We start from the raw sequence: 16609 nt of genomic DNA on the forward strand, positions 1-16609 counted from the left end.
TTTTATTTTATTTAAAAAAATATTTATTTATTCGGTTGCGCTGAGTCTTAGTTGCAGCAGGTGGGCTCCTTAGTTGCAGCTCGCTGGGTCCTTAGTTGCGGCATGTGAACTCTTAGTTGCGGCGTGCATGTGGGATCTAGTTCCCTGACCAGGGATCAAACCCGGGCCTCCTGCACTGGGAGCACAGAGTCTTATCCACTGCGCCACCAGGGAAGTCCCTCCCTGAACCATTTAAGAGTAAGTTGGAGTCATGATGCCTAATCACCTTAGTGTATAAACTTAAGGTATGTTTTTTAACAGTAAGGATACATGTCCACATATCCCATAATGTAACCATCAAAGTCAAGAAGTTAACATTGATACAATATTATCCTCTGATTCATAGACCCTATTCACATTTCATCAGTTGTCCTAGTGATGTCCTTTGTAAGTCTGTCCAATCCAGGGTTACTCATGGCATTTGTTACCATCTTGCTTCAGCTTCAGTCTAGAATAGTTCCTTAGTCTTTTTTTCTCTTTCATGACTTGACTTTTGGACATCATGGATTCACATCGATGCCTCCAATTCTAGTGTTGCTCCACAGGGTTTATTTTAGCTTCCCTCTTCTTGTATTTGTAGTTCCTTTCTCTGACAGTTAGAAACCTAGCTCCCATTATTTTCAACATTCAAGTCATCTATAAGAGCCATTCTTCCGATCACACCAAGTCCCTCCTGCTCCCCACCCCCTTACCACACAGGCTTCTGTGAGCCAGTTGAGCATTCCTGACCCCTGGGCCATGGCCCTGATGCCAGTGACCGAGTGGGCCACTGCCCCTGGTTGAGGACCTTCTCCCGGCCCAGGAGGCATCGCATCAGCAGCCCTGCAGTCCACCATGTACCAGGAGAGCACCAAAGAGAAGCAGCTAGGTATTCTTTAATGGCTGCATTTATTCCCTTGTATCAAGTGAATGAATCAGTTTCTTACTGATGTGCTTTTTAAAATTTATTCCATTTATTTATTTTTGGCTGCGCTGGGTCTTTGTTGCTGCTCACAGGCTTTCTCTAGTTGCGGCGAGCGGGAGCTACTTTTCGTTGTGGTGCGTGGGCTTCCCATTGCAGTGACTTCTCTTGTTGCGGAGCACAGGCTCTAGGCACGCGGGCTTCAGTAGTTGTGGCTCGCGGGCTCTAAAGCGCAGGCTCAGTAATTGTGGCGCATGGGCTTAGCTGCTCCACGGCATGTGGGATCTTCCCGGGCCAGGGCTTGAACCCGTGTCTCCTGCATTGGCAGGCGGATTCTTAACCACTGCGCCACCAAGGAAGCCCCCTTACTGATGTGCTTTTGATTGTATGGAGTCTTTAGTCTTGTGCCTTTTTTTTTTTAATTGAAGTATAGTTGATTTGCAGTGTTGTGCCAGTCTTTGCTGTACAGAGAAGTGAGTCAGTTATTTGTGTGGAATCTTTAGAGCATGCTTTTCGTGAGCTCATTGTCTAAAACTTTCAAGTTTGGGGGATTTTCTCTTCTATTGTATGTCCACAGATTATACCTATAAGCTGACAAGTATATGCTACAGGTCCTGAATGTGTATCAGTCTGTGAAGTAGGAATGAACTCAGAAAAAATTCATTACCAAAATAGGAATACTGCTTGAGATATGGACCTGAATGTGTGAGGAAAAGAGTGCATCCTAATCAGACTATTTTTATGTTACTTGCTTAAACTAACACTGTCCTACCTCAAAGTATTTGCTTATTTCGCATGGGTTTTAATACGAAATAATCATTTTAGCTACTTTCAGAAGGAAGGAAGGAAACATCCAACTTGCCAGTATCGCAAAACCTTTGGAATAAATTACTGTTGGAGTCCAAATTAAATCCTATCTCTTTGAAAACCGTATCATTAGTAGTACTTTGCTACAATGAGCATACTTTTATATTTAGAAATAAAATTTTGAAAAATTGAAAATAATGTAAATTATTTTTATAACCTGTTTAGCCTAACAACTTCTGAAATTTCTTTTCCATATTTTGCCACACACATGAGAAGATACATGAATTTATATGCATGTATTTGTATATCTGGAAATTGGATAAATTAAAATTCATATATTTATTTGCAGATGATTTATATCAAAAGATGGCCGTGAAATTGCTCAGCTCACACTCATGATTGTTTGCTTTCCCTGGTCCCCATCTCCACTCTAATTTTTGAAAAAACATAGTACATGTTACTGGGCAATTCCAATTTCTCCGTACTTTGTCATAGAACTCAAAAAATGTTACCTTTGAGGCCGTTCTCGCCTTCTGAGATGGCCTACACTCTGTCTGTGGAATGTGTTTCTCTAAATAAATCCACTTCTTACCTAAAAAAAAAAAAAAAATTACCTTTAAAATGTAAACTTGACTTAGAGGCTTCAAAACATCTTAATATGAGATGCTAAACTTATTCAGGAGAGGACAAACACTTGGGTATGTTGAAGGGTGGGGAATAATTTCTTTTTCTCCTTACACTGTCTCACCCCAGACTTTATGTGCTTGGTACATGATAAGTCATTGGATAGTTGAAAGAGTGTCGAGGGTTCTTCTGTAGTTAGAATTCACACTGAAACTAAAGGACGAGGAAGGATGATGGAAAAAAATATGTGCTATATGAGCTAAGACCATGTGAGATGGCACCAGTTTCTATATGGTTTGATAACATGTCTCTCAGCAGCCTGAGGGGTAGTCATCTTTCATAATGTCAACCTCTAAACATTCTTAAGTTTTTAATGACTCATTTCAGATCCATCGTTCATGATCCACTTAACTCTGCCAAGCCAATTTAATCATCTTGAGCTACAGAGAGGTTTATCAGGCCCAGGTTATTTATTTAGAATCTTGAAGGGTTAAGAAATCTAGACGTGAACTTTGGTGAATAGATTGGGTTTCATCCCAATCTTAGATTTTTTTAAAAAAAGTATTTTTAATGGTGAAAAAAATCTTAACGTGCAGAGGGTGCATAAAATGTACGTGCAGTTTAAAGAATAGTGATAAACACTTATGTACTACCACCCAGGTTGAGAAATTGAACATTGCAGGTATCTTAAAAGCTCTCTGTATGCCTTTCCCCTGTTGCGCCTGTATTAATTAGGGCTCTCCAGGGACACAGAACCAATATGATGTATGTCTATGCGGAGAGAGATTTTTATAAGGAATTGGCTTACGTGATGGTGAAGGCTGGCAAACTGAAAACCTGCATGGTGGGCCTGCAGGTGGGAGACCCAGGAGAAGCGGTGTTGCAGTTTGAGTCCGTAGGCCGTCTGTGGTAGAACCAGGCAGAGCTGATGTTGCACGTGAAGTGTGAAGGCAGTCTGCTGGAGCATTCTCTCTTGCTCAGGGGAGGCTGGTCTTTTTGTTCTATTCAGGCCTTCAGCTGGTTGGATAAGGCCCACCCACATTATGGAGGGCTTTACTCAGTGTCCACTGATGTAAATGTTAATCTCATCCAAACGGCCTCACAGAATATACCTGGAATAATGTTTGCCCAAGTATCTGGGTACCCTGTGGCCTAGCCAGATTGACAGACAAAATTACAAAATTACACACAGTGCCAATTCTCCCTCCAGAGGTAACCATTAGCTTCACTTTAAGAAAAATTTTTTTATCTTGTGATAAAATACACATGAAAGTTACCATCTTAACCGTTCTAAAGTGTGCAGTTCAATAGTGTTGTATTAAGTACGTTCATCAAGAAATTTCCGAAACTTTTCATCTTGCACAACAAACGATACACATTAAACAACAACTCATTCCCTCCTCCCCCCAGGCCTGGGCAGCCACCATTCTACTTTGTCTCTGAATTGGACTCTTCTAGGTACCTAATATAAATGTAACCGTACAGGATTTGTCTTTTCGTGACTGGCTTATTTTACTTAGTGTGATATTCTCAAGATTCATCCATGCTGAAACACGTGTCAGAGTTTCTTTCATTTTTAAGGCTGAATAAATATTCCATGTTTGTATGTACACATTTTGTTTATCTGTTCATCCATTCATGGATACTTGGGTTGCTTCCATTTCCTGGCTATTGTGAGCAATGCTGCAGTGAATATGGGTGTCAAATAGCGCTTGGAGACCCTGCTTTCAATTCTTTGAGGTGCATACTCAGAAGTGGAATTGCTGAATCATACACTAGTTCAATTTTTCAATTTTTTGAGGAGTCACCATATTGTTTTCCATAGTGGCTGCACCACTTTACATTCCCACCAACAGGGCAAGGGTCCCAGTTTCTCCACATCCTTGCCAACACTTGGTATTTTCTGGTTTTCTGATAGTAGTGATCCTAATGGGTGTGCGGTAGTATCGTGACTCTTGTATTAGTCACTGTCTTGATTGTCTTTATTTACAATTTATGTACGCATCTCCAACTATATATTATTTACTTCTGAAAAACGGATAGTAAGCACACAGCCAGGGAAGAAAAGGATAATATTGCTACTGCAAAGCGACAGCTCCCAGGAGATGATTTACTGAATGTCTCTGGTTTCAGCTTTCCTGCAAGTTTACAGTGTGCAAGGGCGTGAACGAGTCTTGGGAAAATTGGACCAACTACTGTTGTGTAGGTCTGGAAGGCCAGTAAGAATGTGGTAACAGGGACTGGCTTGCTCTGTGTTTTCTGCTTCTAAGCTTGTTGTGGCCTACCATCTAGCTGTCACAGGTAGGTAGCTCTTATTCTTTGGGGTTAAGATGAAGATCCCCACCAATTCCAGGCTTCACAGCATGAAGGGCAGAGCAGAAACAGAACAAACTGGGCCAGACTCATCTGACATTCTCAGGTTTAAAACAAAGATGATAGGATTGCAGACACCCTCTTGGAGATAGCTCTCAGCTTACTCTCTTTAGTCGTGTTGCTCCAGTCTGGACTTGCTGCCCTGTATTTTCTGATCTCCCTTCTCTATTGTCCTGGAATTTACTTTGTCTCTCCTGTGTCGAGTCTCCTGTTTCCTGCATTTCATTTCTGTCACTTTATTTTGCCTTCTAGTTGTGGTTGCACATCCTTCAGTGGCTTCCTGAGAAAGGGTCGATAAGGGATGAAAATGTTGAAACTTGACCGCCTGGGTATAAAATGATAACAGGGGAAACAATTCCCCCCAGAATTTTGGAGACATTGTTCCATTGTTTGTGCTTCCAGTGTTGGTATTTGAAAGTCCAGAGCCAGTGATTTTTTTGTCCTTCGTATGTTTCTTTTCCCCCTCGCTAGAAGCTTATTGAATCTTCTTTTTATCTTTGCTATTCTGAAATTTTACAGTGGTGCCCCTTGTTGTAGGTCTATTTTCATTCATTTTGCTTAGCCCTTAGCCCATTCAGTCTTTAAACTTAAAGCCTTCAGTATTTCATTACTATCTCCTCCTCTCCATCTTCTTTTTCATTGTACTTTATGGATATCACGCCTCGTAATCTGATTGTGGTAGGCCAAAAAATGCCCCCTGCCCAACTTGCCTATGTCCTAATCCCCAGAATCTGTGAATGTTAACTTTATGTGGCAAAAGGAACTTTGCAAATGTGATTAAGAATAATGAGATAAGGAGATTATCCTGAATTGTCCTGGTGGGTTCAATGTAATCACAGGGTCCTTTTAAGAAGGAAGCAGGAAATTAAGTAGTAGATGTGATAATGGAAGCAAGAGATGGGAGTGATGCAAGGAGGAGGTCACAGGCCAAGGAATGGAGGCAGCCTCCAGAAGCCAGAAAAAGCAGTATGGAAACAGATTTGCCTCTAGCACCTCAGGAAGAAGCATGACCCTGCCAACACCTTGGTTTTGGCCTAGTGAAACTCATTTCAGACTACTGACCTCCAGAACTGAAAGATAATAAATCTGTGTTGCTTAAGCCCCCAGGTTTGTGGTAATACGTTACAGCAGCAATAGGAAACCAATAACTGATCCTCTGATTTTCATCTCTATTTTTTAATTCTTTGTCTTTTTAGTATTCTCATTCTGGGAGATAACGTTAACTTTAAAAAAATTTTCCCCACTTCTATTAAATTATTCTTTTTGTTATCATCTTAGTTTCCAAGAACCTGTGTTCTCTCAACGTTTCCTTTTTAAAAAAGAGCATCATTGTTATGTTTCATGGATGTATGGACTGTGTTATCTCTTTTTTTATTAGTGATAGTTTTAGTTTTTTTTTTTTTTTGGCTGCAAGGTATGTTTCCTCCAAACTGCTTTTATTTGTTTGATTGTGCTTAGTCTGTTTTCTTCTCTGTTACAGGCTTTGCTAAGCTGTCTGGTAACCCTTGGCTGTCTGATCATGACTGAGAGCGAGACACTGAAAGGCCAATTGGAACTGCTGAGTATCTGTGTGTAGGAAGATTGTCCTGTGTATTGTAGGATGATTAACAGCACCCTTGGCCTCTCCTTACTAGACACCAGCCACACCCCTCCCGTCTTGACAATCAAAAATGTTTCCAGACATTGCCAGATATTCCCTGGGAGCAAAGTCATCCCAAAGGAGAACAACTATTCTAGGACAATGTGAGTGCTTCCCGTTAGTTGGGGGAGCTCCCAATGTCATTATTTTCAGGTTTTTCCTTTTGGGCAGGTCAGATTCCTCAGAAAAGGGTCTTCCAGTCCCGTGCTTGGAGGGCAAAGGTTTGACTGCCAGTGGTCTGGTGGCTGGTTGGAGAAGAAGCCTGAGATCTGTACTATTAAGCTGTTTGAGGGAGAGTGAATCAGAGAGAAAGTTTTATCACAAAAGAAGTGTTGCCAGAGGGAGCAGGGCACTAAGTACATCAGCACATCACTGCCTTTAAGCTCCCTTGAGATGCTGGAGATAGAAGGGCCGGAAGGGTGACCCGCCTGGGGCAGGCGGTACTCGTAGCCTCCAAGGACTCTCTCATACCATCCTTTTCCTACTGAGGTTAATACGGTTTAGAGATTCCATAATTAGTAATGTAGAGGGCCACTGTTAGAGAGCCGAGTTTATCTTTTACATAATAGGCTTTTTTTTTTTTTTTACATAAATTTCACTTTATTTAAAACATGAACGAGGGTATTTCAAATCACACTAAACATCATAAATATATAACTTGCTTTGTTAAAAATCTGCAGTATACAGTCAAGGAAAGGCTAAACTTCCAATGCCAACTATGTATGAGACAAAATTAAATATTTACAATAATCAGTTTCCTAAAAGTGCTACTTTTAATACCTATAAGAGGAAACTCATTCTGGTGCTTTGTTTCCATCGAAACGTCTGTACATTCCTTTATTCACAGAACCAGGTGCTTCTGTTACCAAAAATACATATCCGAAGCTTTTATATCCTTTTAAATAGATTTAACATTTTAGCTCTTTGGGGGAGGAACAGGGAAGTCCAAACAACACAGACCATCTTAAATTATTAGAGATGATTGACTTTATAACACACCCTGTTTCAACTCAGATGTGAAATTTGATGAACATGTTAATGAAAAAAAAAAAAAAATCCCAGTTCACGTGTCTAAGGTAAGTCATCCTTCTCTACGTGAGAATTTGTATAAGTCGAGGAGCATCCACTATAGCAACCTTCCTGTGATCCAGACCTTGATGCCACACTCCACTTCTGATTTGTACATTCTCTTCCAACCTGATTTGGCTTAGATTCTTCAGGGGTTGTATTTAGTACATTGATTGAACTATGTTCAGATACACAGGAACGTGTCTGGCAAAAGTCGGAAGTAGAGGGAGAAGCAGGAAGAGATTTAATAAGTTTAGACTTGCAAACTGGAGACCCACTAGGCACACCGTGAGGTTTCTTTTGCCGTGGCCTCGAGTGTACTGTAGGGTTGTCCCGATCAGAACTTCGTGAGAAGGCACCGAAAAGTTTCACATTTTCTGAGTTCTGGTGGTCATAGGTAGTCATATTTAAAACCTGTTGGTTTAACCAGCTGGCTCTTTCTTCTTCAAATGCCTTTCTCTCCAATCCAAGGCGAATAGCTGCTTCTGTAAAGCTTAGTCTTTCTTTCTCGAAATTCTTCTTTTGCTCTTTAAATAGGGACCATTCTTCTTTGAGACGCTCCTTTTCTTCCAACAAGTAACACTCTTGTAGCAGTGAAGTGGTGTCATCATCACATGCAGTAGCGAGCTGCTGCTGTAAAAGTTGCTGCTGAGGTTTTTTTTTTTTTTTATAGTAATCTTTTATTTATTTATTTATTTTTATATTTATTTTTCGCTGTGTTGGGTCTTCGTTTCTGTGTGAGGGCTTTCTCCTGTCGTGGCGAGCGGGGGCCACTCTTCATCGCGGTGCGCGGGCCTCTCACTATCACGGCCTCTCGTTGCAGAGCACAAGCTCCGGACGCGCAGGCTCAGTAGTTGTGGCTCACGGGCCTAGTTGCTCCGCGGCATGTGGGATCTTCCCAGACCAGGGCTCGAACCCGTGTCCCCTGCATTGGCAGGCAGATCCTCAACCACTGCACCAGCAGGGAGGCCCTGCTGCCGAGTTTTAATGATTTCTTTACACTGTTGAATTTCTAACTCGAGTTTTTCAGTTTCTTGTTCATGGTCTTGTCGTGAGATTACATCTTCATCCTTAAAACCTTCTAGGTGTACCTTTGAAACTTGGTTATCAAGTTTTTCTATGTGACTTTTCAAAATTCTCCACTGTTTTCTGATGCTGTTGGTAAGCTGCTCTCTCACGGTTTCACAGGAAAGGTGAAACGTACTGTCTCTATTCAGTTCCCCAACATCTTCTTCACTATCAGGGATAACAGTTCCTGTACTATCATCTTCTGCTCTTTCTCTAGGTTTCTGCTTTTGGGGAGAAAGAAGAGAAATTATTTCCTTTTTCATTTGCTGAAAAACCTTCTTAAGTTCAGCATTTTCCATTAGGATATGTTTCTGACAATATTCAAGAGAATTTTTTGCATTTCATCTTCATGCCTGGCTTCAGTTTTACCCGTCCTCCAGGAGCCTCTTTTTCCATCAGCTCTCCCCACGTAATTTAAAACTTCCATAGCTATTTTTTTATCCTTCTTGTTTGTAACAAGTTGATGTAGACGTTCCTTTAGTTTTATTATATTCACGCTCTTTTCTCTTCATATCATGATTATGTTGAGTAGCTTGACTTGCAATGATATTTTGTAATTTCTGCACCTCATCTTTCTCATTTTTCAGTAGCTGATGCAAATTCCTGTCCTTGCATTGTAACTGTCTGTCTCTCTCCTGAAGACCAATCATTTCTGTCCTGGAGGTTTCCAGTTGTTGCTTAAGTTTTGCATAGCAGTTCTGCAGATGGTCCATATCGCTTCCCAGTTTCAGATTCTGTGTTTCCACATTTTCCTGAGCTAGAAGGTTCTTCCGCTGAGTACACGTAGCTCATTCATACAATTTAAAACAGCAAGTATATTTAATTCTCTCTTTGTCTCTTTACCTTTGGATTCTTCATATAATGAAGGAAAACTGAAAGTAGTCAATTCCTGATCAAGATGTGAAATACTTTGTTCAATATTCTCTTCTGTGCAGAAGGCACTAAAAAAACCATGCACATTTTTTGATAAAGGTATTGAAGAACATAGCACTTGCTGTGAGTATAAACTTGATGGAGACATCTTTGCTTCTGAGGTATATTGAGAGATATTTTTGCTTTCTGAAGACAGACCTCGATCTGTAACAGTCATCCAATCTCCCATAGCAATCGCCAGAGCCAGGATACCTGAGGAAGCAGTTCAGCGGTGGAACATTTAGCCCAGCTGCTGTCACTCTACTGTGTAGGCATCACGGCCCCTGGGTGCGGCGGAGACGCACCGCTCGGCGTCCTAGACCTGCTCGCGCAGCCCCGAGGGCCCGCACAGGCAGCCTACATAATAGGCTTTCTTAAGGTGTGCAATTCATCCAGTAGAGACCTTGACCCAAGGTATTGAACTCCTTGCTAGATTATGTTAGCGCTCCCACACAGTTCGAAGTCCTGAAGGTAGCATCCAGCTTTCATACATTCACTTACTCCTCCTGTCTTCGGTGTAGTACCTCCATCCTCAACCTGCCCATCTCACCTCCCGTACTCCACTCCAGACATCATCTGTGTTAAAAGACTATCCAGAGGATAGATGTTCAGAAATCTGGAGGTGTTGGGGAGAGGATCTGGGAATCTAATTTCACTCATCTGTCTTTACTCTCTTCCTTCCCTTTCACCCAAGATTTGGAGGTAGCTGGTCCTGAGTCTTTTAAGGATTTTCAGAGTAAATTACTTTGGTTCTCAGCTCTCCCAACCACTGGCTACAACTCAGCTTTTGGGGGTTGGTTAAATCCTTTACCATAGTTCCCTTTGCTTTCCAGCTTCCAAAATTTTGTTACTGTTGTCTCCTTTCCTGTTCTTCCCGTCCTTGTTATTTTATGTCTTTTTTTAAAAAAAGTATTTTTCACTGGGGTTTTGGGAGGAAACAAAATTTGATACATGTATTCCATCCACCATCTTAAAATGGGACACCATACTTTTATTGATTTATAGACTTAGATCATGGATCTCCTCCTGACCTGCTTTATGAGCTGAACGCTCCCAGTGTTCTTTAGTTTGATGCCTTCCATAGCAGTTTTTGTGATCTCCTGCCTCACTTGAATTGCTATGCTTTGCTGTTGTGTCTTTGGGAAAGTTAATTAACTACAACTGGAACATGATACCTAGGATAAGGTCATCCATCGTTTAATACAAGTGAAGCACCAAACTAACCATTTTATTTTTGGCTATTAATATTGACTGCATTACCTGGAAAAAGTGATTCTGTTATTAGTTACGATTCCTATCATTTTGGAGTATCTTTTAGTTGAAAAGATCTAAATATTCCTTGAACTCCTGTGGACTTCTTACTACAGACTGCCAAGGCTAAGCTTTAAAATTGAAAACAATCAGTTTTCCAATTCCTGCCAAGAGCAATTCTTGGGAGATGATTAAGGGTCAGCATGGCATATTAACATTGTTGATCTAAAACAAAGCTAATAATTTTCTTCCTTTACCCAATGTCCCAGTCAGTGTTCTTAAAGTTAATAATGTCAGCTTCCCAAAAGGACACTAGAGTCTTTCTATTTTCCATTTGTGAGATATAATTAATTTGATTTTAGCAAGCAGTATTTGAATTTCCATTGCACAGGGTGGTACTAACTAAATGCTAAATGATAATACAAGTCCTATTAAATCTCTTGTATTTGGGCATTATGAAGATGATCTGGGTACCAAAATAGGATATTATACTTTTAGACAGCATATTGGTTTTCTGGGCACCTTTAACAAATAACCACCAACATAGTGGCTTAAACAACTCAAATGTATTATCTCACAGTCCTGTAGGTCAGAAGTCTGACACAGGTCTCAATGGGCTAAAATCAAAGTGTCTCCAGGCTGTATTCCTTTGCAGAGGCTTTAGAGAAGAATAATTTCCTGCTCACTAGGGTTGTTGATAGAATTTAGTTTCTTGCATCTGAGGGAATGAAGTCCCCATTTTGCTGCTAGTTATAAACTGAAGGCTGTTCCCAACTTCTAGAGGCCACCACATTCCTTGGCTTGTGGCCCCCTCCTTCCATTTTCAAAGCCAGCAGCAGTGGGTCGAGTCCTCACGTTGAATCTCTCCAACGCTTCCGTCTCATCGCTCTCTGACCACAGTCGGGAAAGGGTCTCCAATTTTAAGGACGCACCTGAGTAGATTGGGTATCTCCCAATGATCCAGGATAATCTCCCCATCTCAAGGTCAACAGTCTTAATCATATCTACAAAGTCTGTTTTGCCATGTAAGGTTCTGGGTGTCAAGGTATGGACATCTGTGGGCAACCATAATCCTGCCTACCATGTACATTAGATAACAGTTCTGTAACTAAAAAATGGAATTATTTAGAATTGGCAGCTTGAAAACTCAAGGTAAAAAGGTTCTAAAAAAGTGTTCCACCATTTGCTTAAATTGTTAAATGGTGGGTTGCAGAAACACAACCAGCTTTTTTTTTTTTTTTTTTAATAAATTTATTTATTTTATTTATTTATTTATTTTTGGCTATGTTGGGTCTTCGTTGCTGCGCGCAGGCTTTCTCTAGTTGCGGTGAGCGGGGGCTACTCTTTGTTGCAGTGCGGGCTTCTCATTGCAGTGGCTTCTCTCGTTGTGAAGCACGGGCTCTAGGCGCACGGGCTTCAGTAGTTGCGGCACACGGGCTCAGTAGTTGTGGCTCACGGGCTCTAGAGCACAGGCTCAGTAGTTGCGGCACACGGGCTTAGTTGCTCCATAGCATGTGGGATCTTCCCAGACCAGGGATCGAACCCGTGTCCCCTGCATTGGCAGGCGGATTCTCAACCACTGCACCACCAGGGAAGCCCACAACCAGCTTTTGACAGCATTTCTTCTCCTCCCCCCAAATTTGGTTATTTTATTTTTGCTTTAATCTTTATTTAATCTTTGGTTAGGATTCTTCAGAATAACAAAGACTGTACTTTTGTCCATTTGTAAATAATGACTGCATCTACCGCCCCCCACAAAGTGACAGCCATTGCAATGGGGCAGATAAAAATGGGAGATTTTCTTCTTGCTATTCTTAGACACTGCCATTTAAATGGAAACCAAATTAAAATAGAGATACTAAATCGTTTAAGAGGCAAATGTTGCCTTTCTTTGCTATCTCTTACCCATAAACTTCAGCGTGTGATCTGTAGACAGACTGGCAATATTGTCTACTGTCTTTTATCATCCTCCCAAAAGCAGTTGATTATCTTGGAAGGGCTTCAAAAGCAATTAAGAAAATCCCTTATGTCAAGTTACATTTCAGACAGGATAAATTAGATGTATGGGGAAATGTCCTGATAAAGTACTCGAGAAATAATGAATCTGTGTACAATTTGTAATTGCTCCTACAAAAAATTTACAGCATAGAAGAGGCTGTTAACCTGAGACTGGAAGCTCAGAGATGTTTTTTTTTTTTTTTTTTCTCATTACAAATGCAAATGCCTTATGAAATTGAGCCCAGAGCATTTTTAAATGTCCAAAATGTAATTCAAAACATTGTTTATTACATTTCTGTCCTGGCTCTTCACCGCATCACAAGCTTCTTTGTAAACGCTGCTTTTTAAGCCAGCGGGTCTGCAATGAAAAAATGGCCGATTTGACTCACTAATGTGGAACAGGTCCTAAAGGGCAGCTCTGCTCCAGAATGAAGGGTGAGGGTTAGCACCAGTGCCACAAAAGGATGGTGATGGATGGTGATTGAAAAGACATTGATTTAAGTGTCCATGAGGTTATTGCGTTTGGTTTCTACTTTATGCATTAAAGGTAGACAGATGATCTTCAATCTGCTTAACCCCATCCCTGTGACTCCAGAACAATACAGGCTCCATGGATGGCCCATAATGAGTTGGTGGGGACAGGGATTGGTGGGTTAGATGCTGGAGTCTGGGGATACTCTGTCAAAAATAAGTATCTAGATAGAATACTTTTATTATCACAATGCTAAGAAATTCAAATGCAATTTCCTTCCCTTATGAACTGCTATTCCCTTCTGAGTAAAGTGATTTCAACTCTTCCAAACTACTTGGATTTTATCTCCCATTTCCTAACTTTTGAAGTATGGGTGTACCCGTTGCTAATTTTCCTCCCGTGATAAACATTAGCAAGTGGGAAGTTATTAGAGGGTTATTATACAATATTCATAGACCGCTTTTATTTGTGAAAGTGTTTGAAGGTCTCTTAAATATGAGCTGTTTCCAAATAACCTTGGGCTCATTTTTCATCTTGATCCAAATCCCATGGAAGCAAACCAATCATGAAGCTCTCTGAAAAGTCACTGGAAGCCCCAGGCTCAGAACCCAGCTGTGGAGCATGAACTATTAGGTTCTGTGCTGCTGGAAGCTTTGAGCAACTGAAGCACAGGGACTGATGCTCATTTAGGAATCAAAGTTGGTGCTTTGTTCCCAGAAGCCTTTGCCTGAGTGGAGGAAGGTAGACTAAACCTCTCATAGGAGTTCAGATTGTATAGACTTTACTTTTTACACAATTGCTTTTGAGATGGTTCAACAAAGTGATGTTTTTTCTGTTTAAAGAATAGGGAACAATAACAACAGCAAAGCCAGTGAAAAACAAACTGCAGGGTATTCCCATCAACAGAACAACTCTGATTTCTAAGTTTGTCTTCGTTAGTGTTCTGTCCATTGGCATTCATCCATGTTCTCTCTTGGTGGGCTGTTTCCCGCTCCCATCCTCAGATACCATCGCAGGTCGAAACTGAGACCTCTGCATTATTTCTCTTGCCTTGATCTACCTTCCTCTGATTTACAGCTTTATCATACTCCTTTCTACTTCTCATCAAAGTATGTTTGTCCTGATTCTCTCCAGAGTCAGCAGCCAACATATTAATAGTATTGCTTACTAAGTACATTTCTAAGTGCTTTATTTGTAATAATCTTCTTATCCTCAAAATAACCCTCTTGGGTAGTTACTATTCTTGTGCTCATTTTGCAAATGGAGGTAAGAGAGAGAGAGTGATGAAAAATGCTAAACATGTTGTTTAAGTCTCACAGCTGGCAAGTGATGGGGTCAGGATTCATGCCCAGGTGATCTGGCCCCAGAGCCCCTGCTGTTCACCTCTGCTTTTCACTGGCTGTCAGAACTGGGAGAACTAATTGTTGCTTTAAGTCAGATCCTAAATGTAGATTCTGACATTTCAATGGCTGTTTGATCTAGGGCAAGTTAACTAACTTCTCTGAGCTTTGGTTTCCTCAGCAGTAAAATAGGGATATTTGTGTGAAGAAAACGGAGATAACCCCCATAAATTCATGGCTATAGTAGGTCCTTGAGAAAATTTAAAGTGTTAGCTAACCCTTTCCTTTCCTTAATGTTCTCTCCTTAATGATATAATTTGCAAATGAAATCAGCTGATTTCTGATGTTGGTGGGGAAGGTGGTTTTACCATGTTGCCTCTCTCTTGTGGTAACATCAAGCATCGTGACTTTTCAGATTGGCAGACTTTTCAACACTTCAATCCATTTAGGCAAGGACTACATCTCCTCTGAAGTTGTACCAAGTCACATAGTCTTAGATGTACTTGTTCTCGATCTGGAAATTTTATATTTCACTTACCATGTGCTCATTGCTATGTCTTCAGGAAATGCTTTGAAGGAGGAAATGAAGTGAAGTGGCAACCACCTGCTTGTGGGTTTGTATCATATCATGAAGAGCTGGTGGGCTGGTCTGGTGCTCCAATAATGGCAAGGACCCATGGAAAATGCTTTGGCAGAAGTCAGCATATTCCCTGGCCATGGGACCAGCTGTTTCTAACTACACACTATGTAGTTACACTACACACTACGTGGTGGGAAGTTCCCTTTCCAAGTTCTGGGAACCACACGGGCTATTAATTTTATGATGGTAAATATAACTGCAGGTGTCTGTGTGCAAAACTGGGTTGCAGGATAAACATGATGAATTATCCACTTTCTGGGGACGAAATGGAAAGTTATCTTTTTTGTTACACTTACCACAATAGCCAGTAGAATGCACAGGCTTTTGCCAAGTTTTAGTCACACTTATTTATATGAGATAAGAAGAATATGAAAAGTTCATTGTATTGTATTTGAATATCTCCTCAGATAAGCCCTCACATTACTTTCATCTTCATTTTGATGAATCTTTGTCTCTACGCCCCATCTTTACTTAGCTTTACCATATGTAACTCTGAGCATGTTAATCCACAGCCTTTTATTGAGTATCTACTCAGTGTGATTTCCTGTGCACGTGGGAATATAAAGAGGAACAGAGCATGATCCCTGCCCTGAGGGATCTTGAAATCTAATAAGAGCTAAGAATCAAACATGTAAAAATGCTACATAAACATATTAATATTTTTGGGACAACAGCTACTTGCAAACTACCAATTATTTAGATATCCTCCCAGAGATAGCCTGTGTATAGATTGAGCATATATCTATACACATACTTCTTTTAAAAAGTAACAGTTAAAAGCATGCCATATGTACTGTTATGGTCCTTGTTTTTTTCCACTGGATAATATGTCTTATAAGTCATTTCATAGCTGTGCATATATATTCTGCTCCATTATTTTTAATAGCTTCATAGGATCCCATTATATGGAAACCAGTTATTTTCTATTATTACCTTATTGTTTCAATGCCAAACAGACTCATTAAACTTGATCACTCTCTTTAGTCTCGGATTTAAATAAGTTTTAATTGATTTTTGAATATCTGGTCTTGGGAAAAATTTTAGACACAGAAGTTTGGAACATCACTGAAACAAGTATATATCTTTTCTCTGAAACTATTTTGAAGGGGATGACATTTATTTGGATTTATAGTCCGTCTTGTACGTTAAAAGCGCCGCCTCGTTAAATCACCGTCATATCAACATTAACAAACAAATGCCAGGAAAGTATTAAAGGGGTTTTGAGTATGGAGAGACTGTTGGAGCCACGTTTAACAAAGTGGAACCCTCATGTGTTATAGCCCTCAATAACACAGATGTAACCCCTGCCCCATTGCTCTACCCACATTTTTTTTAAAAATATTTATTTATTTATTTATTTATTTATTTGGCTGCATCAGGTCTTGGCTGCGGCATGTGGGATTTTCGTCGCCGCGCATGTGGGATCTAGTTCCCTGACCAGGGATCAAACCCGGGCCTCCCCCATTGGGAGTGTGGA

The 16609-nt window shown here is 40.6% G+C and overlaps 1 protein-coding gene across 1 annotated transcript; it reads right to left on the reverse strand.

Annotated features, from left to right (window-relative positions):
* Positions 1-7454: 7454 nt before the first annotated feature.
* Positions 7455-9621, reverse strand: LOC137758575 (afadin- and alpha-actinin-binding protein-like). Its single transcript, XM_068534593.1, is given in 5 exon segments — positions 7455-8104; positions 8434-8844; positions 8847-9003; positions 9005-9297; positions 9300-9621. Coding segments are annotated over 5 exon segments (1833 nt in total).
* Between the last annotated feature and the right edge of the window lie 6988 nt (positions 9622-16609).

Source organism: Eschrichtius robustus, chromosome 2, assembly GCF_028021215.1.
Source record: "Eschrichtius robustus isolate mEscRob2 chromosome 2, mEscRob2.pri, whole genome shotgun sequence".
In the NCBI taxonomy this organism is placed as follows: Eukaryota; Metazoa; Chordata; class Mammalia; order Artiodactyla; family Eschrichtiidae; genus Eschrichtius; species Eschrichtius robustus.